Source organism: Hakea prostrata, chromosome 7 (genome assembly GCF_041222555.1).
Source record: "Hakea prostrata isolate BN-2017 chromosome 7, UWA_Hpros_2, whole genome shotgun sequence".
Classification (NCBI taxonomy): domain Eukaryota; kingdom Viridiplantae; phylum Streptophyta; class Magnoliopsida; order Proteales; family Proteaceae; genus Hakea; species Hakea prostrata.
In genome coordinates, this window is record NC_142606.1 from 29,555,388 (window position 1) to 29,582,082 (window position 26,695).

The 26,695-nt window shown below is 38.5% G+C and overlaps 1 protein-coding gene across 2 annotated transcripts in view; it reads right to left on the minus strand.

Annotated features, from left to right (window-relative positions):
- The window catches only part of LOC149010875 (TMV resistance protein N-like), a 44,392-nt gene extending 28,691 nt beyond the window's left edge, over positions 1-15,701 (minus strand). Inside the window, exons 1-3 of one of the 2 annotated variants that reach the window (XM_089162281.1) lie at positions 15,597-15,701; positions 15,467-15,523; positions 13,447-13,993 (exon numbers count right to left, since the gene is read on the minus strand). In XM_089162281.1, coding sequence (XP_089018407.1) covers positions 13,447-13,928 — 482 coding nt within the window. In that variant the 5' untranslated portion in view covers positions 13,929-13,993; positions 15,467-15,523; positions 15,597-15,701. Of the gene's footprint in view, positions 1-13,446; positions 14,015-15,466; positions 15,524-15,596 lie in introns of both variants that reach the window. The other variant, XM_089162282.1, reaches the window with a different exon arrangement.
- Between the last annotated feature and the right edge of the window lie 10,994 nt (positions 15,702-26,695).

Below are 26,695 nucleotides of genomic sequence, written 5' to 3' on the forward strand. Positions count from 1 at the left end.
CCAAATTTTGGGAACCTCATCCCCCCAACCTTAGTAACCTTCCATCACAATTTCAGCCCTATTAGACCAATCAAACCCTAGTCTAAGCCCTAATTCCTTACTACTTCAAATTCCCAAACCCTAACCCTAAAATTGTGAAACCCTAATTTGAACCTCAGGCTATGGTTGGTTTGATAAGATCCTAAAAGAACTAGCCCTCATTCACTTGAGGCTAGATCAGCACCCCATAATTTGATGAATAATAGTTCTTGTTTGAGAATTGCTACCTCTTGAATAATCGGTTCTAATTCCCAATCCCTGCCCCCAAATTCTTATAGCACCTGAAACTGCAAATATCCTGTACTCTTGAGCAACCTTTTTGTTTGCAAGAAATTCTCATAAGATCAAGGTCTTCTAAGCTAATTAGCCTTCCATTAGTCATTGATTGGTAAGTTGAATGACTTGAATCTTCTCCCAACTCTGCTGCTATTCTTCTAATCCTCTAAACATCAACCTTCTGTTTTCATACATATCCCCAAAACCAATTTTGTCCAGCCATTCCAGCCATCCACGAGAACCCAATTTTGGATCAAATAATTACCTGCAATAGTACTCAATCCAATTTGCAGCCTCAGTTGTTCAATTAAACCTAGCAAACCCCCCCCCCTCTTAGTTTCTTCCTGGGGAAACTAAATCCTGCCAAGACCTAATCAACCATTAGAAAGTCCCATATTTGGGTCTAAAAACCCTCTCTGCCCTCAGAAAACTCGACCCAAAGTCCTATCCAAATTTCTATCATAAACCCTAAATTCCCTCCAAGATTCCTTTTCAGAAACCCAAAACCAAACCTTTATTCGTTGTTTCATCAAATTCAGCAACATTACACCACTGAAACAAACATTCATCACTAGAATCCCCTACACTTACTTGACCTAACCTCATCAACAACCATAGGTTCTACGAGATCCTAACCGCTAACCCTAGTTTTGTCCTAAAAACCTATACTCACTTAACATAACTGAACTCAACTTTTCATCTCAGATCCCGGAAATTGGCTTCTGGTTAGTTCCCTAACAATTTAGAACTGCATCAAAGATGACCTTCTTCTTCTATCTACTCTTCCTCCCTTTCATACTCTATATCTACAACAAACCATCAACGTTTTCTCCAACCCCACCCCACCACCCCAAAAAAAAAATATATATATATATATATATATATATATATATATATATATATATATATATATATATATATTTTTTTTTTTTTCCAACCTCTATTTTCATTTTTCTAGAGCCTTCCATTTGTTCTTTCAACTACAGCAATTGGTAAACCCCAGAAATGCTATGGACTTTGTGATTTGATGTGAATTCTAACTTACTTACATCAAAAGGAGAGCAGAAATACCCTTTTCATTAATCAGATGTGTGTACAATGCTGACCTCCGTCACAAACTTACTCAGAAACTCAAAAATAGAGACAAACACTAAAAAGGAAAGGCGTATCCATTCCTTAACTAACAAGGTAACCTTATTTGACCAAAACTAACCCAGACTGTAGTCAAACTTTAAGTCCTAACATTCCTATGACTCCTAAGTGACAATGAAAATAACTAATAACAAAGACTTCGAGTTGGAACAGGAATCTGATAACTGAACTCAGCCAAACTTAGCCTATGTTGAGATGCATTCGAATGCCGAAACGACAAAGAACAAGACCAAACAGAAGATTGGATAAAAAGTGGAGAACTCTGTCTCTCAAAAGTTTCTTCAAAAACAACAATATTCAGCTTCTCTCCAAAAGACGCACAAAACATGGTTTTATAGTGCCAAGAAACCCTAAAATGAAAATGCCACTAAAAACAGTAAAATGCCCAAAACACACTCAAAACGATCCCGAAAGGCGCAAAAATGAAGTTCATCACTGCAACAAAGTGTGTCCTTCTCACGGGCTCATTTCGGATCAACGTGACGAATTTCAGCCCATTCCAAGTCCGGGACCCTGAGATACCTCATGGGTCACCCCATATGCATCACATTCAGTGACTCAACACAACTAAAAGCAAACAAATACAATAAACTAAGTCCTAATAAAGGAAATCTAGTAAGCAATCTCATTAACATGATTTAGGCTCATGAAAGTGGCCTATTAGAACCAATGATCAAGGGCCCAACACATGTAGAACTCAACCTAGACTTATTCCTAATAAAAGTATAAAACAAGTCCATTTTGTGTGATGAATTTGCATCACGATCCCTCTATTTTCAAGCCATTTTTCGTACATCATTATCTGGCAGCTAATAAGTTGTTCTTCGGAACAGGTTAAACTTATTGATGTAAACCATATTTAGGGCTGAAATAGGGCCCAAGGTTGTTCTCCCAAACCCTATGGCCCCTAGTACCATAGTGGTTATTCGGGTAATTTTTTGCATATTTTCATTGAGTCCAAATTAGGGTTTAGTTGGGACCATTATGTTTGTGGGACCCTAGATCTATTTTTGTTTTTGAATTTGAGTCCTTAATTGTCAAGTTATTGAAGAGTCCTGATTACAGTTGGATTCCTAAGTTGTGAACGAGCCCCGTAGAGTTGTCCTACTTCTTGTAAGGAATCCATATCTACTCTTAGGATTCAAATTGGATTCCTCTAAAGTTATGAATGCTCCTTGTGTGGGTTAAAGTCCTAGTTAATTAGGAGTTTTAGTTTGATTTGCATTAAGCTAAGAGTCCTGGTTTAATTTCTTTCAATAGGCTATAAATAAGCCTCCTAGCATTGTAATCAGCAAGTAGATGATGTTAACACAAAGATCCCTTGGTTGAACCCAAGTGGGGCCGCCTGGATGGCTCCAAGAAGCCCCCTTGACCTGGCCGAACCCACCAGTAGGGGTATTTACTGCATTTAAGCCCTATTTTGAGAGTTGGAATTATTTCCAACTCTGTTTCTAGAGTTTTGAGTCTTTTTATTATTTCTTAAATTGACCTTGTTTTGAAGTGATCTTAAGAGTTGTGTTTTGATTAAAATTTGTTTTAAGTCATTGGTTATCTTAAATTGGCACATGTGAGTAAAAGTTTTGACTAAAAGAGAATTCAGCATGTGCTTATTTAAGCTAACTTAAAGTCTAATTTCAGTGTCTTAGTTAGTAGAATCCAATCCAAGGGTTTAGGTCAAGTGGTGGGATCCTTGTCTACTAAGGATTCCCACAGAGGTTCCAAGTCTTTGAAGGTTATAAATAGCCTAGTAGTCTTTGTAATTCTTCAGTCTTTGATTGAATAAAGTTATTAAGGATCATGGTTTCCTAGCTGAGAGGGCCATGGTTGAAGTAAGATTTTGTTCAAGATCAACTAACCAACCATCGATTTGCAGCCTTTCTTCTTTATTCCAGCATCTACAAGCATTCAAGCAAGACTTCAGCAAGAAATCCAGCAACCAATGATGAAACCCCGAATCAAGGGCTAGCGGTAGGTTCATAAATTCCCTAGATTCTTAGGATTGCCCAGGATTTCCAGCAATTAAAAAGGCTGAACTAGGTGGTTTAGGGTATGCTAAGGCTCTAAAAACCCTGCTCTGATAGGGGAATCAGGTCTGAAATTTCAAATTAAAACCCAACTTAGGGTTTGAAAAAGGATCCAGGAGGGTTATGCCAAGCTATGCCCTTGCTGCTTCTGCAGATTCAGAACTTATTCTAATGGTTCAGGAACATGGGCAAGGTCTGAATTAGGCTCAGGCTTCAGGAGGTTCGATGTAGTAGAAATTTTGAATTACTTTGTCTCTGAATTTGATCAAAACAGGGACCAACTGGGAAAAGGGAAACATTCTGCTATGCACAAGAAAGGGGAGGGGCAGGAGTGTCTTGCGAATGGGGGAGAAGGTGAGGGAAAGGATGTGATGGGGGGTGAGGGGCTTCAACTTACTTGGGACTGCTGTAAACTGCGTGTGCACTTCTGTGAATGTGATGTAGGAGAAACCCTAGAAACTAGGGGACCTACAAAGTGGCTACTAGACTCTTAGAATTAACGCCTATTCTTGACAGATAGTAAAGAAAGGGATTTTGCAGCACTTGTAATCTGATTTATCAAGCATGTAAGACAGTTAAAGTAGAGAAATAAACACGATAAGTCTTACTGGTAAGCACAACTAAACAAGAATCGATAGGGAAACAAGGGGATGGGGATCTTGGCACCATAATACTAAATTGAGTGCAAGACTATTAAGAAACTTAAAGAAAAATAGAACTATCCTAATCAAGATCAGAATTCTATCAAGGAATTCAACAATTAACAATATAAAGGGAGTCTTAGGAAGTTTTTGTTTTAAACAAATAATTGAGAAATATTTTAGGAGAGCTAATGTTACCTGCTGATCCTGGCTGCAAAACAGGGGTTAGAAAGCATCTAGGAACATAAATAATAGAAAGAAAAATATTTTGAAGAAGTGGGAATCCTAAGAAAGGAGAAAATAATATTCTGAAGTAATGGCGTATCCTAGGAAAGAGATTAGGTGATAAGAAAGAGGGAGAGAAAGAAAAGAAACAAAGAGAAGGGAAAGGAGACTAACAGAAGACAACTAGACTAACAAAGAAGGAAGAAAAAAAAAAGAAGGTTTTTTTTTTTTTTTATTCTGCCAAAAAAAATACAGAACCGTGGGTTTGGGGAAGAAGAGGAAGATTTCCAGGGAAGAAACTAGGTCTTTTTTGAGAGAAAAAAGAGTAGATCTTTGTAGAGGAGAGCAAGGAGAAGTTTTCTAGTGGGAAACAAAGGTGAAAGGAGGAGAGAAAACTTACCTGGAGAGAGGAGAGAAAACCAACACCGCCAGGAGAGAGAGAGAGAGAGAGCAGCGTGAGCTTTTTTAATTCTTTTCTTTCATTCAAAATTGCCAAAAACGAATTTGATACATGGTTTAAATAAAAAAATTGATTCCTCACAACCCTACATGTTTAATTCCCAAAATAACCCCAACTTAAGTTGTATATATAACCCAAACTCAAAATAATTCAAAATTGGGCCCAAACAGACTCTAGGCCCAGCCCATAAAGACTCAAACATGAAATCAAAATATTTAAATAGTAAACTACTACCCAACCCACTAAGACTAAGAAAATAACATGACAAACTGCCTATGAGCAGTGTTTCTCATCGTCCATCCACATAGATGCTGTCGTGGGATGATCTCTACGTCGGCGTCGCCGGTAAACTCAAAACTGCTTACTAATGTCTTCATCAACTCTCCCCGACTTTGAAGAATTCACCTCCGGTGAATAAAGGCTCTGGTAGTACTCTAGCATGTCTGGGTCAAGTCGTTGTAGCTCTTCCATCGTGATCCAAGTGCTGTCGATCTAAGGATGCCCCCGCCATTTAACGAGGAATTCTCTGTAACCTCCCTCTTTTGTAGTTGTAACTCTCTCATCAAGAATCTCTTCAACTGTCTCAACTCTGTTGTGAAATTTAGGCATAGGTGGTACTGAATTAGTAGGGAGTGAAGGGGTCATACCAACAGGGTCATCAAAAACAAAAGGAAGGGTGTTAAGGTCATCTGGATAGAAAGATGCAGTAGTAGGAGTGCCATGGAAGGGGATAAGGTCCTCCACATTGAAAATATTGCTGATTCCCATGTTAGTTGGTAGATTAAGAACATAGGCATTAGCTCCTATTTTCTTCAGAATCTCAAATGGTCCTGCACTACGAGCATGTAGCTTGCTCGCTTTACCTTTAGTGAAACGCTGTGGTCTGATCCTAACCATCACCATATCTCCTTCTTGAAACTCTTGCAGTCGTCGATGCACATCAGCTTTGGACTTATATTGATCATTACTCAGTGCTATTCGTTGTCTTATACTTGCATGTAAATCAGATATGTGCTGCGCAAAAGACTCGGCTGATGGGGAAGTCCTAGAGCTAGACACAACTGGAATAAGGTCTATAGGAGCCTTGGGCTGGTATCCTAGACAAACCTCAAAAGGTGACAGACCAGTGGTTCGGTTCTTAGAGCTATTATAGGCAAACTCGGCCAGGGTAAGGACCCGATCCCAACTGGTAAGGTACTCTCCTATTAGGCAACGCAACAAGTTCCCTAGACTTCTATTAACAACCTCGGTCTGACCATCGGTTTGGGGGTGAAATGCAGAAGAGAAACGGAGTTTGGTTCCCATCATCCTCCATAGAGTCCGCCAAAAGTGACTAGTGAACTTAACATCCCTATCGGATACTATGGTATTAGGTAACCCATGGTAATTGACAATCTCATGGAAGAAGAGTTTAGCCACAATTGATGCATCGCTTGTCTTAGAACAAGGAATGAAATGAGCCATCTTTGAGAAACGGTCTACTACTACAAATACGGAATCATGACCTCTCAAAGTCCTAGGAAGGCCAAGCACAAAATCCATACTAAGGTCCTGCCACGGAGCACGTGGTACAGGCAGGGGAGTATACAACCCTGTGTTCTGTTTTTGTTGCTTAGCAGTCTGACATGTCTTACATTGACTCACTACCCTAGCAACATCTCTTTTGAGTCCTGGCCAGTAAAATCGGTCCTCTACTAGGCTAATTGTCTTATCTCGACCAAAGTGACCAGTAACTCCCCCAGCATGCAATTCCCAGATCAAGAAATCTCGAAGTGAGGTCCTAGGAATGCATAGTTTGGTTCCTTTAAAAAGGAAACCATCTCTCAGAAGGTAATCTAAGCGGCTAATAGGAGGGTCTCCACTGAGGGAAGTGAATACCTCACTAAAATCAGGGCAAGTGGGGTATTGGCCCTTGATTCGCTCAAATCCTATAACCTCAACACTCATTGTTTGAAGTAACACATTGGCCCGACTTGTAGCATTGGTGTGGTGGAGGTATATATTAACTCTGCTTAATGCATCAGCAGCAGTATTTTCAACACCAGGTCGATGTTTGGGTACAAAGGTGTACTCTTGTAGAAATTCAACCCACTTGGCATGCCTCTGATTTAGCTTCTTTTGGGCACTCAAGTATTTTAGGGCCTGGTGATCAGAATATAACACAAACTCTTGCAGTAAAAGATAATGGCGCCAATAGCGCAAGGCTTGGACAACCGCATAGAACTCTTTGTCATAAGTGGAATAGTGTTGCTTGGCTTCGTTAAGCTTCTCACTAAAGTATGCAGCAGGATGTCCTTCTTGACTAAGGACACCACCTATCCCAATGCCAAATGCATCACAATTAACCTCGAAGACTTTAGAGAAGTCTGGAAGGCGCAGGACTGGAGCCTCAGTCATCAACTTCTTAATCTCTTTAAAAGCCTTCTCAGCACTTTTAGTCCATCGAAACTCCTTCTTTTTCATGCAATCTGTGATAGGAGACATAATGGTACTAAACCGGTAGATAAACCTCCTACAAAAAGTGGCTAAGCCATGGAAGCTTCGTACCTTATGGATGTTAGTCGGTTCTGGCCACTCAACAATGGCTCTCACTTTCTCAGGATCAGCAGATACTCCCTGAGCTGACACAATAAATCCTAAGAAAATAACTTGATCACTCATGAATGTGCACTTCTTGAGATTGGCATACAACTTTTCTCGTTGAAGCACTTGGAAAACTTGACGTAAGTGATCTAAGTGGGAAGACGGGGTTTTACTATAGATGAGGATGTCATCAAAGTAAACCACTAAAAATTTGCCATTGAATGGTTGTAGCACTTGATTCATTATTCTCATAAACGTGCTAGGTGCGTTAGTTAAGCCAAAAGGCATAACTAACCATTCAAAGAGGCCATCCTTTGTCTTAAAGGCCGTTTTCCATTCATCCCCAGGTCTAACCCTAATCTAGTGGTACCCGCTCTTAAGATCAATCTTGGAAAAGATTAATGAACCAGCCATCATATCTAGCATGTCATCAAGCCTAGGTATGGGAAACCTATACTTAATGGTGATCTTATTAATGGCTCGGCTATCTACACACATACGCCAAGTACCATCCTTCTTTGGTGTGAGTAGGGCAGGTACTGCACAAGGGCTAAGACTCTCTCTAATGAATCCCTTTTGAAGCAATTCATCTACTTGCCGCTTCAACTCAGCGTGTTCTTTGGGATTCATGCGATAATGGGGCAAGTTTGGCAATGAGGACCTCGGGACTAAATCAATGACGTGATGGACATCACGCATAGGTGGTAATTCATCTGGTAGGTCCTCGGGAAACGATTGCCGAAACTCCTCTAATAAGGGTTGCACTTTTCTTGGAACATTAACAAATTTGTCTGATGTGTGATGTGTATCTGGATTACTTTGCGAGGCAACTAGAGCATAAACAACTCCTGATTCTTTACACTCAACTTCAAATTCTTGCTGATTTAGTATGCCAAGTGTTTTAGAGCAAGTTTGTTTGATAGTACTGCCTTTATGCTCCACAACCTTAAACTCTTTTGGGGCACTAAGGGTCAATCGAATCTTTTTCCCTTTATATTCAAAGATACAGATGTTAGATTTCCCGTAGGTAGTGACATCCCTATCATATAACCATGGTCTCCCTAGAATGATGTGAGCAACATCCATCTCTAGGACATCACACCACACTCTATCCTCATAACTAGAAAAATGTAAGGGAACTAAACACCTAAGGGTTACAGGGATAGTAGACTGATCAACCCAAGCAACCTTGTACGGTTTGGGGTGAGCCTCTGGTTTGAGCCCCATTCTGGAAATAGCACTTTGAGCAACTACATTCATGCAGCTTCCACTATCTATGGCGACTCGGCAGTTCTTACCTTGATGGCAAGTGTAGGTAATAAAAATATTAGTCCGCCGCCAATCATCAGTATCTTTGGGTTGTGATACCATACAACGCACAACTCCAAGCTTAGACCCATATACCATATCGAGATCCTCATCAGATATGTCCTCATCTGGTCTATGGTCTTCATACTCAGGCTCCTGATCATCATCCTGATCTAAATCCACATGGTCTTGCCCTCCAACATAAAGATTTCTATTGGGGCATTCCCTAGCAACATGTCCAAATCCTTGACATTTGAAACACTGGACCTGGCCAGCTTTCATGGGGGAATTCCTAAAATGCCTTTACCCTTGTTATCAATTGGGTGCTGTGGGTTAACAGGGGGTCTTTGGAAATTGGTAGTGTTGGGGGTAGACCTTCAGAAACTAGATTCTTCGGGCTGAAAGCTCTTCTTTTGAGGAAAAATCTTCATGGACGTCTCAAGTTCTAGAGCAATCCTAAAGGCTTGAGGGACATCTCGCACTAAGTGGGGTGCAAGTCGTAACCGGATATCTGAGTTAAGTCCAGTAATAAACCTAGAAAGTGTTTGCTCAACATCCTCACGAGTACGGCTTCTAATCTTAAGTTCATTGAATTTGGCCATATACTCAGTCATAGTTTATTTCCCTTGCTTTAGGGTGTTCATTTCATTCAACAAGTTCAGCCTATAGGTGATAGGTAAGAACTCCCTTTTAAGCCTTTCTTGCATCTCAACCCAAGTGGTCACTGGCTCAAGTCCTAGATTGTTCTCTTGGTACTCTAATTCTGTCCAAAAATCTTGGGCAGCCCCGGTAAGCTTAATCTTAGCAAACCTAAAGCAAACCTCTTCCGACATATTATAAAAATCAAAGTACCTGTCCATTTGTCTAATCCAATCTAGTAAGACTTTTGCATCTATTTGGCCATCATAAGATGGGGCCTCTACCTTGATTATCCTCCTAATATCGAACCCTCTATCATGGGTGTCAAGAGCATTTTCATGCTCATAGGTTGCATGATGCATAGGTCCAAGATGTCCACGTGCTCCACGACCTCTACCTCTACCTCTTCCATTACCTTGGAAATTATCCCCAATTCTATCAAGATCCTCAAGGCGGTGGTCAAAGTTTTGGAGGTCCACTTGGTAGTTTTCATTCCTAGGTCCATTGGCTTGAGTATTATGTCCATGCTGCTCTTGCTGTCCCTCTATGGCTGTAAGTCGTGTTGCAAGGGTCCGAACATTACATTCTATGGCCTGAATGGTGGTGGCTTGGGCTGCCTGTGCTGCCCTTTGGTTATTTAACTCTTCTTGAGTTGTTTGAATGGCCTTTAAGATCTCTCCATTTTGTTGGAGCAACTGAGTCAATTGGTCAGGGGTCAATTGGGCACTTGATGAACCAACTCATATTGGAATATTCGTTTCCACTTCGGGTTACTACCATACACAGTCTGACCTAAAGACACCTAAACTAAAACCAGCAATTCTAACAACTCGAAACCTAAAAGTCCAGCAGTACTGACACTCTAAACTTGGCTCTGATACCAAAATTGATGTAGAAGAAACCCTAGAAACTAGGGGACCTACAAAGTGGCTACTAGACTCTTAGAATTAACGCCTATTCTTGACAGATAGTAAAGAAAGGAATTTTGCAGCACTTGTAATCTGATTTATCAAGCATGTAAGACAGTTAAAGTAGAGAAATAAACACGATAAGTCTTACTGGTAAGCACAACTAAACAAGAATCGATAGGGAAACAAGGGGATGGGGATCTTGGCACCATAATACTAAATTGAGTGCAAGACTATTAAGAAACTTAAAGAAAAATAGAACTATCCTAATCAAGATCAGAATTCTATCAAGGAATTCAACAATTAACAATATAAAGGGAGTCTTAGGAAGTTTTTGTTTTAAACAAATAATTGAGAAATATTTTAGGAGAGCTAATGTTACCTACTGATCCTGGCTGCAAAACAGGGGTTAGAAAGCATCTAGGAACATAAATAATAGAAAGAAAAATATTTTGAAGAAGTGGGAATCCTAAGAAAGGAGAAAATAATATTCTGAAGTAATGGCGTATCCTAGGAAAGAGATTAGGTGATAAGAAAGAGGGAGAGAAAGAAAAGAAAAAAACAAAGAGAAGGGAAAGGAGACTAACAGAAGACAACTAGACTAACAAAGAAGAAAAAAAAAAAAAAAAGGTTTTTTTTTTTTTAATTCTGCCAAAAAAAAATACAGAACCGTGGGTTTGGGGAAGAAGAAGAAGATTTCCAGGGAAGAAACTAGGTCTTTTTTGAGAAAAAAAAGAGTAGATCTTTGTAGAGGAGAGCAAGGAGAAGTTTTCTAGTGGGAAACAAAGGTGAAAGGAGGAGAGAAAACTTACCTGGAGAGAGGAGAGAAAACCAACACCGCCAGGAGAGAGAGAGAGAGAGAGCAGCGTGAGCTTTTTTAATTCTTTTCTTTCATTCAAAATTGCCAAAAACGAATTTGATACATGGTTTAAATAAAAAAATTGATTCCTCACAACCCTACATGTTTAATTCCCAAAATAACCCCAACTTAAGTTGTATATATAACCCAAACTCAAAATAATTCAAAATTGGGCCCAAACAGACTCTAGGCCCAGCCCATAAAGACTCAAACATGAAATCAAAATATTTAAATAGTAAACTACTACCCAACCCACTAAGACTAAGAAAATAACATGACAAACTGCCTATGAGCAGTGTTTCTCATCGTCCATCCACATAGATGCTGTCGTGGGATGATCTCTACGTCGGCGTCGCCGGTAAACTCGAAACTGCTCACTAATGTCTTCATCAGAATGACTTGAATTAATGCTGCTGGAATGCTTTGAAGAAGAATAAGAGAAGATGTTTGCTGGAATTTCTGAAGTTTTGAGAATTACTCTCCAGCCCTAGCCATAAGAGTCCATTCCCCACCATGCCCATGCCAGTATTTAACTCAAAAATATCCAACCTGCCTTACTCCTAATCAAAGAGGCTGTTTATAGCCAAATTACAAGACAATTTGACTCAATTTGAGACTCCCTATCTAACAAAGATCCAACTACCTCACAACTTGAACTTTAACGATTACTTACCAAATAAGGACTCAACTAATTTCAGAAAAAAGCCAACTTTAAGAGATAAGAGACTAACTTCCAAATAGAAACAAACTCCGACGGATAAGATCCCATTGGGAAAAGGAATCTTATCTTATCCACAACACACAACTTAAAAAAAACAATAACTCTCATACTGACTCAAACAAAAAACCATAAGTAGACACATGACCCTTGGATCGAGGGGGTTTTGTCAAGACCATATCATGTCCTAAAGGGGGCTGAAAATGACTAAAATACCCCTGGAGTAATTCAGCCAGCTTTAGGAAGCATTTTCTGGGTCTAGATATTTGGGCCCAATTTTGGGGCGTCCAACCCAGGTTACATCAACCAATCTCTTCCAGATTCTTCAAACAAGTAAGTTGAACCCCTCCCCAACCCCAGCCCTCATCTTCTTCTTTCTCCTCTTCTCCCTACACCTTACAACTCCTATTACCTGCTGTTTCAGACCAAGAATCTCCATAAACTTTACTGTTCCACCTCGGCAGCAGCAAAGAAACCCTCCTCCAACTCTACGGCACCCTCTTCCCCCCCCCCCTTTTGTTTCTGTTTATTTATTTTTTAATTTTCTGTTTCTTGCGGCAGAAGTGAAAAAGCAGGAAAAAAACAAAAGAAGAAAAAAACAAAAGAAATAATTAAAGGAAAAAAAATAAAGAACAAAAAATAAAGAAAAGAAGAAAGAGATAAGAGAAAGAACCGCAAGATTTTTCCCCACCCCTTCCCAATGGCAAGTCTCCCTTCCCTTATCCAAGATATTTCCCTTTCCTTCCTTGCAGAAGTTGATAGCACCCTATTACATGCCAAATTGTCTATATTGCTGTCCCCTTTATTCCAAACCCTTCCCATACCTAAGGTTTCCTTTTCTTTCCCCTCCCTTTTCCCAAGAGTTATCCCCCAAACCCCTCCACACCCTAATGGCAGGTTTCCTTTACCTTTCCTAATTTCCCTAATATTATTTTGAATATCCTACAACCCAGTAAACTATCCCATCTTGGGTTTTGAAAAAAACCCTAATGTTTCCCTTTTCTCCAAAAGCCTTCCCACATAATTTTGGATTGACCCATATCCATCATTTCCACAATCCAAAAATCACATAGCTTATCTATGCCCATCCTAGGCATTCCATAGTGAAGATTCTAGGCAAATCCTAAATTCTAGGGAATCTTATCAAGAAACCCTAACCCTAGAATTGGATTTACATCAGTTGATTTATGAATAAAATATAAATTAAGCTTTGAAAGCAAGGAAGAGAAGTTGTGGGTTCCCTGGGGGCGCTTTGCGGCACTTCCAGAGTAAATTATGCAGAAATTCTTCAAGTTCAGCAATCCTAATTCAATCCCAAGTAAGTACCAGCCCTCATTCTCCCCAGCCCAGCCCCATTACCTCTTTTTCTTCTCCTAAATGGGGTTGGCTAAGCAGATCCTTGCCTTCCGATAAGCTCCATTCAAGGTCATACTTGAAACCAAACCTAAGCTAAGCAGACTTTTCCTCAACACTTTCTCCAAAGGTCATTTTATGGTGAGACTGATATAGTTAATTTTTCAAAGATAAGAAAGGAAAATAAAGAGCAATAAAAATTGACCAGATGGTAATTGAATGTGAGGCCTACTGAATTAAAATAGGGACTGTTGTATTTACCCATTAGCAATGTTCTTCAAATTCCATCCCTTCAATTCCCCAATTTCTTTTAGAGCCTCTTTCCACTCATCTATGACCTTCTGATGGAAGAGGTTGTTATGTTCATGAATAGCTGCCTCATAGCTTCCAGTATGGTTACGAACGTCTGAAGGATCAACATCATAAAAGATGGGCAGGACATGTTGATTCATGGTTTTCCTGCATTCAACTATCTTGACAAGCTCATAGAGGCACCATTTGCTCGAAGCATAATTCTTCGAGAAGATGGGAATTGAGATTCGTGACTGTTGGATCACAGATAGTAGCTCTGGGCCGATCTCCTCCCCAGTTCGGAGTTCTTCATCATCCTTGAAAGTGTGAATTCCAGCAGCAACCAATGCATTGTAAAGGTGTCCAGTAAAGGTCCTGCGAGTGTCTGCACCTCTAAAATTCAGGAACACATCATAACTCCAACCAGATGAGGATGCAAAAGGAGCTGCCATTAGAATGTACTCTCCAAGATATGTGTCTTTCTTTGCGTTTAAGCAATTTGCACTTCGTTGCAGACCTGAAAATTAAAGGATTAGCCCTAACAAACAAAAATGAAAGGGCTGGCACCCATATTAGCAAGTGTCCCCAAATCATTTCACAAATTTAATTTACAAAAAACAAGTCTCCAGTAGTTGGCACCATAATAAGTAACAAAGTAATGGATACGTGAGGGTACAAAACAGGCCAAGACTTCAAGAATACTTTTACAAATTTTTACATAAAAAAGGATGATCACGATACAGCTCATGTTATGGATGATATATCAGAAGCAGCAAACATGTAAATCACTCAACCACCCATCTAGCATACAAATTACAGAAGGAAGTTTCTCAAGCGAAATAAAACAATGTAATAGATGAATGCTAACCACACCATCTTTTTACCAGTTTCTGCTTTTTATAGCCTCTATTAGTCCACCATCTCCCAAAAAATTATATTTTGCTTCAATTTGGAGTTGTAAAGATGTAGAGCTCTTTGTCCCATGGGAAGGAACTCTATGGAGTTCTAGTCAAACTGCTACGTGTTGGAATATTAACAATGTAAAGATGATAAAAAAATCCAAACATTCACAACCACCATGTAATTAGAAAAGTCATTAAAAACTTTTTCTTCTGGGCATCTATCATGCCGGAGATTAAAAGCAAAGGAGCATCCCTGGTTGCAAGCTAGCTAGGAGAGAAGTCAAGCACATGAGCAGGGAGTAAGCTTTGGCACCTAGCATTTCTAAGAATACTAGGTTGGCTTATTTTGTCCTAACCTGGGACATGTTGTAAAGAGAAGATAATTTGATTGCCAGATGATCTGCAGTCTTGCAAGTTATGTTTCGCTCATTGCCTGATGTTTGAAAACATAGTATCAGGGATCGGATCAGCTCAGTTCCCCCTCTTTCTCCAAAAAAAATAAAATGGGGGGGTTGGCATTCAGTCTGAAAACCCAATTTTAGCCAATAAGCGTGTGCTACAGAATCAGGATGAATCATAACTGATCTGAAATGAATGCTGATTAATCAATTGGAATCTCGCACTTGCCTCGCTGATTCACTTAAACAGGTCAACGGTTGGCCAAGATATGAAGTATTTTATTTCTTTTTTCCCTACAAGGGACTCTAAACTGCTGCAGTTCCCATAAAATATAGATCCATTCTGATTTTCGTATAAGCAAACCTTAAATAGATCGAGTCACCCCTGTCTCTTATTAAAACCATGACATTGAAACCTCTTTCCAGCAATACAGAGATTATGTTGTTGCACAACAGAATCCAGAACCCGAACTAACAGGAACATTAACACTAAAAAGAAGGGAGGATTTATCAGAAAAATCAGGCCTTGAACTCATGGTTTCATTAAAGATTACTGCAAACTAAATAGAACATAATGACAGCAGTTTAGAAGGCCTTCATTGATATCAGCGAGCTGTAAGTTAAGCTGATCTGGTTCACGGTGCACCCCCACATAAAGAAAGAAAGAGAAAGAAGGAGCGAGAGACTTACTTCCGAGCAACAGACGGTACTGACGGTGTACAGAAGATTCCAAAAGGCAAAAGTTATCTGGAGAAGAAGAAATATATCAGAAATTATAAATCAGAGAATCGGAGAAAGAAGGAACAAGGAGAAGACTAACTCGAGAGTCTTTGATGAGCACTGCCAAAATTGCCAATGACCGAAGTCGGGCAGTCAGTTGAACAACGTGCAATGGACTTTCTTCCAAGTTCTTGTACATCCTACGTTTTTTATTTTTTGGGGCCAAATACCTTCTTGATTGACTTAAAAATTTCTTTCCATCTAACAATTAAGCCAATGGAGGGGTAGGGGTATCAGGGTGGCTAGCCTAACTTCTCATTGGAGAGGCCCGGCTATAAAAAAAAAGCGCATTAAAAAAAATAATAATAAAAGAAGAAGACAATTAAGGGCATCAATTGTGTAACTGTCTGAAACAATACCGTACTACACTATTTTCAAATTCAGCACAGTATGTGTCGAAATCGTTTTTTTAAATTTAGTACAATACGGTTTTTGTTTTAGGTAACATACCATTGAATACCATACCACTGTATACACCAAATACGGTACCAAATTATCGTATACCAAAACCGTACTATATACCGAATTTGACACCGTTGTATCCAAGGTGCGAAATATTGCCCGATTCATCGGGTTCACTAACCAGCGAACTGGGTGGTATGACAAAATATTGTTGAGATCTCGGCGATATTTCACCTCCAGCTTTGGGGAGTATTTTTTGTCAATAATTTTGGTCATTTTGAGCCCAAATTTGATGCATATTATAATTTGATGCAAATATGTGGTAAATTTGAATTATTTCCTATAAATATTTCTATTTAATTCTCCTGCCTAGCCACATTTAATATGTTACCTTATGAAGCCTAAATCATTCAGACATAATTGGAATGATTACCCGTTCACTCTTAAGATTCTATTACAAAATCCCTTCATAATTTAAATTCTTTCCATAAATTATTTCATGTATATACTCTTCCCTAACCACATTTGACATGTTGACTTTTGAAGACTAAATTACTAGAATATAATTTGTAAGCTTGCTCATTAATCTTGAATATTTTGCTATAAAATGTCTTACTAATTTGAATTATTTCTAGAAATTATTCTATGTAGATTCTCCTCCTAATTACATTTTTTTTTTTTGGTAATTCCTCCTAATTACATTTAGCACATTACCTCTTGAGTCTTTAATCATTGGGATAGAATTGGTAAGATTGTTCATGATCCTAAAGATTTTGTTGTAAAATCATGAGAGAAATCGCCTAAAAATTGCAAGAAATAACATAAAAATCACAAAAAAAAAAATGAAAATATCGATATTTTTCGATATATCGCGAGAAATGGCGAGATATTGCCGAAACAAATATCATCTTACCATGCTTATATCTAGGTTATATCGATTTTTCCTACCATGCTTATATCTAGGTTGGGTTGGGCCCAATTTAGGCCCAATCCATCTTGACATTACTCCTAGGTTGGGTCCAATTTAGGGTTCAGTCCATCTTAACATTATTCCTGGGTTGGGTGACCCAATTGTTAAAAGAAAATGAAAAATAGATTTCAAATTAAGAAATCTTATATTAAAAGTATATTGTATAAAAAATACAAGTATACCATTCTTCTTCTTCATATATTATAAATCTAAACAGTTTAAATATTAACTACAAGATCATATTACACAACCAATATCATAAATACTCTTAGGTGCAAGTGAAAAGATTAAAAGAATGGGTTTTTTTAATACCGAAATTATACCTTACCATATATAGAGTCGTACCGTTTTTCTCGTACCGAATTTATACCGAAACCATACTGAACCGTTTTTAGAAATATTGTTTTCATACCGTACCATATAAATTCAGTATGGTACGTTTCGATATGAGGGTTTGAAATTCAGTATGTTATGGTACCATACCAAATTATCAATACCATACCGAAGAATAGTACTTGACTTCGAAAAGCAACGTCCTTTTATTTACTTTTTTTATTCTCATTTTTTATCTACTTCTAAAATTAATGCCTAAAACAAATCAAAATACCAATTATACCCCCTAATGATATTATTTTTCAAAAAGACATAAGTATCCCCTTCTAATGGTGTAAAGTATTTATTATACCTTTTCAATTTATAACAAATTCTTTGAACCAGGAAGAGTACAAATGTAGATTGCGTGAACCCTTTTTTTTTTTTTTTTTTTTTTTGGATGAGGTTCATCTGGGCCAGCTTACGCGCACCATGATTACTTCCTCCTTATTCATAAGGATCTGATTATACCCTGAGTAGGCATCCATGAAACTTAAAGTTTCATATCCTGCAGTCGCATCTATCAAGAGGTCAATCAGAGGCAACGGGTAGCAATCTTTTGGGCAAGCTTTGTTTAGATCCGTGTAGTCTGTACACATCCTCCACTTCCCATTCGCCTTTTTCACCATCACCACGTTGGCCAACCAAGTTGGGCACTCGATTGGTTCTATGAAACCAGAATTCTTAAGTTTTTCAACTTCGCTCCGAACGGCTTCATACTTTTCAATAGAGAAATTTCTTCTTTTCTGTATCACTGGTTTCGCCTTAGGGTCTATCCAGAGTTTGTGCTCTGCAATGGCCCGATCGATCCCGAGCATGTCCTCAGCAGACCATGCGAATACATCCTTATTCCGTCGAAGAAATAACTTCAACTCATCTTTAAACTCTTCCACTTGCTCGGACCCGATATAAGTAATCTTTTTCTCATCCTCGGTACACAGCTGGATTTGCTCCAGTTTCTCCACTGGTTCGGGCCTTTGCATCTCTGTCTCTTCCCGATCATCTCAAACTTCTATGGGGAGGGCAGTAACCTTCCTCGGACCCTCCTTGTCTTTTAAATAGGCAACATAACATTGCCGAGAGATCTTTTGGTCAGAGGAGACTTGACCAATTCCCATATCAGTCGGGAATTTTATCTTCAGGTGTTTTGTCGAAACAATAGCACCTATCTTGGATAAAGATGGTCGCCCGAGAATCATATTATAGGCTGGTAGTTCTCGAACCACCAAAAAATTGATTCGGACAGTTTGTTTCCTTAGGAAAACTTCCAATGGAAAGATCCAAGCCGAACCGATCCTTCCGCTACTGCAGATGACCCCCGCAAAGCCATATAGGTGTGTAGATGAAGGTTTCATCAAGTCCCGATCCACCTTCAATTTTTGATACACTTCGTAGGAAATTAGGTCAGCTGCTGGACCTCGTATCAATCAAAACTCTATGCACTTCCCGCCGTGCAATCTCTACCTTGATGACTATAGCATCATCATGAGGTAAACATACGTCTCTTTCGTCTTCCTCGCTAAAGGTGATAGAATCTTCACCGTTCAGCTTCTTCTGCTTCTGCGCCTCTCCGGCTCCAACAAATTTGGATTTGGTTTTTAGACTCCGGAATGATTCGGGCTCTGGACCCCCGAAGATGGTAAGGATCGGTGACCGAGTAGCAGCTTCAATCACCTCCTTGCCTTTTTTAGACTTCGGGGCCTCCCTCGATCGTTCTGAACTAACCGAACGATCCCTTTTTGGAGCAGCCGCAAGTGGCCCACGTGGCTCCTCCCTTCTCCTGCTAACAAAACTGGACAGATGTCCCCGAGATATCAATCTCTCAATATCCGCCTTCGATATGACGACAGTCATTAGTATAATGACCATAGTCCTTGTGGAATCGGCAATACTTTTCCCGATCCTGCTGCTCTCCGGGTTTCAAAAGAATTTTAGGCGGCCACTTCAAAATATTTTTTCTTTTGAGGATATTCAAAATATCAGCCCGAGGAGCATTCAATGGAGTGTACTCACTTCTACCGGGGGATCTTTGGCGCCAAGGCTGGGATTTTCCAACCCGATCGCGAACATTCTTCTTTGGCTTCTGCTTCGCTCAGGAGCCTTTTGTTCCTTATTGGAGACTTTATTATCTCCTTGGCGCGCATCTAGAATCTCCATGACTTCAGCTCGTTCTGCATCGCTGTACCAACTCAGCATAAGTCGTGGGTATATCTTGTAGTAATAACTCCAGGAGTTTCCGATTAGTGAGTCCTGTGAATAGAGCTGTTCTGGCTACTTGTTCGTCAAAGTTTTCTATCTCCATCGTCACTTTGTTGAATCTTTTCGAAACTCTCTCGATCGATTCGTTCTTTCCTTGTTTGACAAGAAACAAGGTTTCTTCCGTTTTCTTGACTCGTATCCCACTCTGGAATCGTCCTATGAATTGGCGCGCCAATTCGTCAAAGTTTACGATCCTTCCGAGAGGGGAGGTTAGAAAACCACTTTTGTGCTTGCTCCGATTAGAGATGAACCAAAAACCCCCATAAAATTTCATCGAATTACTCGAAACTGCCATGGTCTGTTGGTAATAGCTGATGTGAGCTGTTGGATCTCCGGAGCCATCGAATGTTGAGAAGCTAGGCAAACGGAAGTTATGGGGAAACCAATATCCCGCAATTGGTTCAGCAAAAGGAGTCTTCCGAATGACTGAGTAAATATCCTCAGTTATTCTTCCCTTAACCAACTGCCCTAACTTCTCATTGATGTTGGCCAATTCTTGACCAATCTGGGTCGGGTGATCTTCAGCAATATGATCACGACCTCGATTAACACGATCATCCCGTGCTACTCGATCATCACGAATAGCCCGTCCTTCCCGAACATTCCTCTCGTCACAAATCGCTCGATCATCACAAACGGTTCTTCGACGATGGGTGAGTGAGTTCTTACCCCCGTATCCAACCTTGTATTTGAATCAGTTGTACTCTCTTGCGGTCTGTTGAACCGATCGCCTCGCCTCGGTTGATCATCGATCCTCCGAAGTCCTCGGTCTCCTTCACAGAAATTCTGATCAACATTCCAGTCTTCAGCCATTCTCTGGTCACGTGGCAATGCACGTCTCCCTGAATCGCGTTGATCAAGCTCTTGTGGTAAAACCACTCGTCTGGTGAGCATGCGGAGTGCTTGGCTCACCTCCAAGAGTTGAATCTTTACCTGATCCAATTGATCTTGGATTGTATCAGGAGGAGGATTACGTCCTCCCTGGCCATTCACTCCAGGTATCTGAACATCGGAATTGCGTTGTGCAGCGGCTGCTGATCTAGTCACCATGGCTTTTCAAGTCGTTCCCACAGACGGCGCCAAATGATGCGTCCAAAATCTGCTCAGCCCTTGGATCTCCACGTGATATCCTGCAAAACGAAAGTGTCAGATGTGGCCCGACCGCTGGGGTCGGGAGTCCACCTCCGAAGGCTAAGTCAGTTGATGAACTTAATCACAAACGGCTCTGCTAGAAACACAGAGCTAATGAATGAAGAAACAGGAAAGGTGATCTAGATAGCAGATCGCTGATAGTCTAGGTCTATCAGTATGTATCTGAACCTGAGTCTCAGATAGTATTCTTTTTGATCGATTGATCCGTCCCTCACCTTGTATGGTAGTGAGGTTTATATAGAGTGTACCTTCGAATCTCCTTCGTTGGATGCACTCGAGCCTTCTTCGGGTAGTCGATGGATCCTATCAGTGAGATCCGTTGAGCGATAGACTTCTACTAGTTTGGGCTAGTAGAGGACTCCTGAGATAACCGTTAGGTTATGCTATAGTTATCCCTTTGATAATGATTATCCGCAGCCGTCAGTTTGAGTCTGCCATCATCAGGGTGATTACCCTAATCCATAAGTAAGATTAGGGCACGCTTGTAGCCGAATAAGCTTTCTTCTTCAGCAAGCCATCTTCCGGATCCGGTTCGCTCGGGAGCGATTCGGTTTTCTCCGTCTCGACCGGGGTCGAGGGTCGGACCAGGTATGAACCCGGTCTGATCATAAACTCTCCATATCAGTTAGTACTAAAAGCAAATAAGCAAAACACAGTAAGAACAAAAGACATTTCATAATTTTTATTTACCATTTAACTGCAAGCCTGTTTTTTGCAAAATAAAACTGCGCACGGTATCATGTAGCTAACGGGTCGATCTCAGGGGGATATACCACTTTGACTTAACCTTCTTAATGATAATGCGAGAGTGAGAAGAATACAAAATTTTAACTAATTGCTTAAACTAAATTAACGGATTTAAATAAGCGATCCTAGTACATGCATCTAACATGATTGAATTGGAAATAAAAATATAAATAGATGTAACATAACCATTCATCATCTAATAATGCATAAATAAGTAAAAACAAGAATAAAAATTGATATCAATAGAAAAATAAAATAAAAAAAATGGAGATGATTCGAGTGTCAACTCTAGATTGAAGGAAAGGGAGTTCAACTAAAATGACTTTGATATTGGACCATTTGCCAGAGCTTACAGTCCCCTGATTAGAGGAACAAATATAAAAGAAAAATTGGAGAAAGTAAATAACATAAAAGATAACAAAACAATAAAAAATAAAAAAAAAATAAAAAAAGAAAAAAAGGAACCTTAACCAAAGAGATGCGAGAGTGTAAGCATATTTGATAAGGACCCAAGGGGAAGGAAAACATTAAATAAATGCTAAAAGATAGTTAAGATTATAGAGGGGTAGACAGAAGCGGGAATGGAGGGGGAGAGAAGATTATTGATAAAAACTACGTACTTGCATCTCTTTGAATATTGAATAACCGACAAAAAAAAAAGAAGAAGAAGCCCTTAATCGATGGATTTGAATTTCAACCAACCCTAACATCTAGATCTAGAATGATCCAAATCTGCAGTTGTTAGACCTAGAGAAAAACAAATCCTCTTAAAACTTGAAACCTGAATCCAAAATTGATTATATTAATTGGAATAAAGAAAATACACTTGCATAAAAGAAACCAAACAACTTGAATAATTATTGCATTACATAAAAATAAAAAATAAAAATGGATCTAAACATTGAATCTAAAAACTAGAAACTCATCAAGAATTCAAAGAACAAGAGAATGCCTAAAAAACTAAAGAGAAAAGAAAATGTAACCTAAGACTAAGAGGCAAAGGTATTTATAGGAGATGGTGAATGGGGGTAGAAATAACAAAAGAAATAAAATAATAATGATAATTGAATAAATAGAGAAATAGGAGTTAAAAATAATAAAGAGAGGTGGAAAAAAAAAATCCTATTATGAAACGTGGAGAAGAAAGAGAGAGGGAAGAGGGGGAAAAAATATATATATATATATATGTATATACTGTGAAATGTTCTCTAATATGATTTTTTTTTAATCTTTAAACTTTTTTCCTACAATTTCATTTCTATTAATGGAAATTTAAATCTCGTTTAGAATTCCAACTATCAAATTTATTATATTTAATCATAATCATTTTATTTTATTTTTGAATCCCTAAACTTTCTCATAAAATTTCCATTCCTATTATTAGCAATTTTAATTTTAAGTTTTATTAGTTGGATGTTTAAATTTCTACAATTAATACTATTATTTCTAATCATAATCATTGATTTTTTTAATTAATTTATCATAAATTGAGTGTTTATCCCCAGATTTTTGAAATTTTAAAAATCTCTACATATTTTCCTAATTTTTTTCACTTTATGGGTACAAATGTCATTCTTAATCATAATATAATGGTTATCATTAAACCCCTAGTTTAATTTTAAGGAATTAAAAGTTAAATTCTAATTAAAAACTAACTCACGAATTGTTGTTGCTTCATGATTCTAGCATAATTTTTTTTTTTAATTTTATTTAGTTGTTCTTTCTTTCTCCTAAAATCTGACTCTCATAATAGCAATTTAAATCTCGTTAGAATTCAACCATTGATTTTATCAGATCTAATTATAGTCATTGATTTTTTTTTTAATCTTTAAACCTTTTTCCTACAATTTCATTCCTAGTAATGGAAATTTAAATCTCGTTTAGAATTTCAACTATCGATCTTATTATATTTAATCATAATCATTTTATTTTTGAATCCCTAAACTTTCTCGTAAAGTTTCCATTCCTATTAATAGCAATTTTAATTTTAAGTTATATTAATTGGATGTTTAAATTTATGTAATTAATATGATTATTTCTAATCATAATCATTGATTTTTTAATTAATTATTTAATTTATGATAAATTGAGTGTGTATCCCAAGATTTTTGAAATTTTAAAAATCCATACATATTTTCTTAATTTTTCTCACTTTATTAAAGACCATAACGGATCTGTTATGGTTTGAATTCAAGTTTTTAAATTTGAATTCAAGTTTTTAATTTTGAATTCAAATTTAAATATTGTAAACGAATCTTGTACAACAGTCCATGTTTATTTATAAATACTTAAGACTTACCTATCAAGGTAAGAAACCTACTTATGGAGCAAATTATCTTGATGGAGCAAATTATCTTATGTTGAGAGAACAATTAGAATCCATTTTTACTACCTGTGATCTAATGCATCATCTTGATGGTACTGCATCAATGCCACCCTCACACCGTCTCTTTCTTCTCATATTCTTGGTCTTCCAACAGCGAAAGATGTATGGGATTCTCTTGCACAACTTTTCCAACAACAGTCCACTGCTCAAAGGACTTATCTTCGCAATGAATTGCTGATGATCAATAAAGGAACAAGCACAATTACGGACTATCTTCACAAATTAAGTCCATCGCTGATTCCTTAGCGGCAATCAATGACAAGGTAAATGACTTTGACTTGATAGCATATACATTAAATGGTTTTGGTTTGGATTATCTCACTTTCATCATTACTGTGGAAAATATTACCCCACCCGTTACCTTTACCGACCTAAGGGCCAAACTACTTATTCATGAACAACGGTTACGCCGTGCCGTGGCTATGGGAACACCCAATCAATCTTAACTGATTCCCATTCCCCTACTGCATTACTTGTTACAGATCAGCCTAAATTTAATCGGCCTAATAATAGTATTAATTCCTATCCACCCAACAACCGAAACCCACCTAGATCTGATTTCCGAAATTCATCAAATGGCTCTCCAAGATCTCAAAATTCCTATAACCGACCAAACCAAAACACCTTTAATACTAATTCCTTCAAATGTCAAATATGTGTTAAGCAAGGCCATTCGGCCAATAGATGCTATTTCCGTTATGCCCAGCGCCGAAATAATCCTAATCCACCACTTCACATTCCTTATGCTGGCTTACATGGTACCCAAAATACCCAACAATTACACTACAGAATGATGCACAGTGGATACCGGATTCAGGTGCTACCAACCATATGTCATTTGATCCACCCATGCTACCCACTTACAAACCCAAAGGAGAAGATCAGGTTTCAGTTGGTGATGGTAAGAAACTCCCTATAACTCATATAGGCTCCTCAACTTTGAAAACAAATTTAAATCATTTATCTCTTAATGATATACTAATAGTTCCCTATTGTCAAAGAATTTAATTTCCATTTCTCAACTTACATCTGACAATAATTGTTCTGTTGAATTTTTTCCATGGGGTTTCTGTGTTAAGGATTTGGAGTCAGGCATCACTCTACTGAAGGGTCCAGTCAAAGATAAATTGTATTCTTTCTCGGCCAATGCTGTCCCTCCTTTGGCTATTTATGGAAATAAAGCTCCTTCTGATATTTGGCATCGCCGGCTTGGTCACCCTTCTTCTGCAGTATTTACTCATTTGAGAAATAGTGTCTTATTTAATTCCTTTGAAACACTTAGATCCAATAAAATTTGTGACGCTTGCCAACTTGGCAAACATCACAAATTACCCTTTTCTATTTCAGTTAGTAGAACTACTCAACCTTTACAGCTTATTCATTGTGATTTGTGGGGTCCCACTAAAACTTTGTCAATTAGTGGATTCAATTCATATATTATTTTTGTTGATGATTTTTAGTTTATTTACTTGGTTTTATCCTCTGCGATTTAAATCTGATGCAATTCATTGTTTCAAGCATTTTAAAAATATGGCTGAAAACTTGCTTTCTACTTCTATTAAAATTTTTCAAAGTGATGGAGCCTTAAAGTTAACAAGGGGGAGCTTTCAAAAACTATCTTGATGAATGTGGCATTGTATTCAGGATTTCATGTCCTCATACTCCAGAACAAAATGGAGTTTCAGAAAGAAAACACGACACATATTACGAGAGATGGGTTTATCTCTTCTATTCCAAGCTCACATGCCCAAAGCATATTGGTTAGAAGCCTTTACTGCTGCTGTCTATTTAATAAACCGGTTACCAACACCAGTATTGCAGAGAAAATCTCCTCATGAAGCATTGTTTGGCTTCAAACCAGATTATTGTTTATTAAGAGTTTTTGGCTGCCTTTGTTACCCCAACTTGACACCCTACAGAGAAGACAAATTATCGCCAAAGTCTAAGGCTTGTGTCTTTCTTGGTTACAGTCTCTATCACAAGGGTTATAGATGCTTAGATAGGGACACTGGCAAGGTATATTTATCCAGACATGTTATTTTTGAAGAAAAGGAATTTCCCTTTTCAAATCCCCCATCACATCAATCATCAAACAAACCACCAGTCGAACTTATTTCTCTACCTGTTTTCATCCCACACACCCCACCAAATGTGCCTCCACTCACTTCATATTCTTCTTCACCTATTTCAAGCACCCAACCATCACAAACAACCCCTACAACATCATCACCAGCCATATCAATGGAAAATCCAACCCACGATGTTAATCAATCCTCATCAACAATAGACCAATCACAGCCCCAACCATCTCATCCTATGATTACTAGGAGTAAAACCAATTCCGCCAAACCAAAACCCCCTCTCTCTTTACTCACTATTAGACACCCAATACCTCAAATCTTTCTTACCACCATCTCCAACATCCCAACTGAACCTAAAACCTACAAATCAGCCTCAAAACACCCAAAGTGGATTGATGCAATGCAAAAAGAATACAAAGCCTTGATAGACAATCAGACTTGGAACTTGGTGCCTTATTCCAAGGGTATGAATATTGTAGGCTGTAAGTGGGTGTACAAGATCAAGACAAAAAGTGATGGTTCCATTGAGAGATACAAGGCACGCTTAGTTGCCAAGGGGTTCAACCAGCAGGCAGGAGTGGACTTTCATGAAACATTTAGTCCAGTTGTAAAGCCAGCCACCATTCAGACAGTATTAACCGTTGCACTCTCAAAGTCATGGCCAATACATCAACTTGATGTGAAAAATGCCTTCTTGAATGGCAACTTAGTAGAAGATGTTTACATGGAACAACCACAAGGGTATGTTTCCACATCTAAACCAACCCATG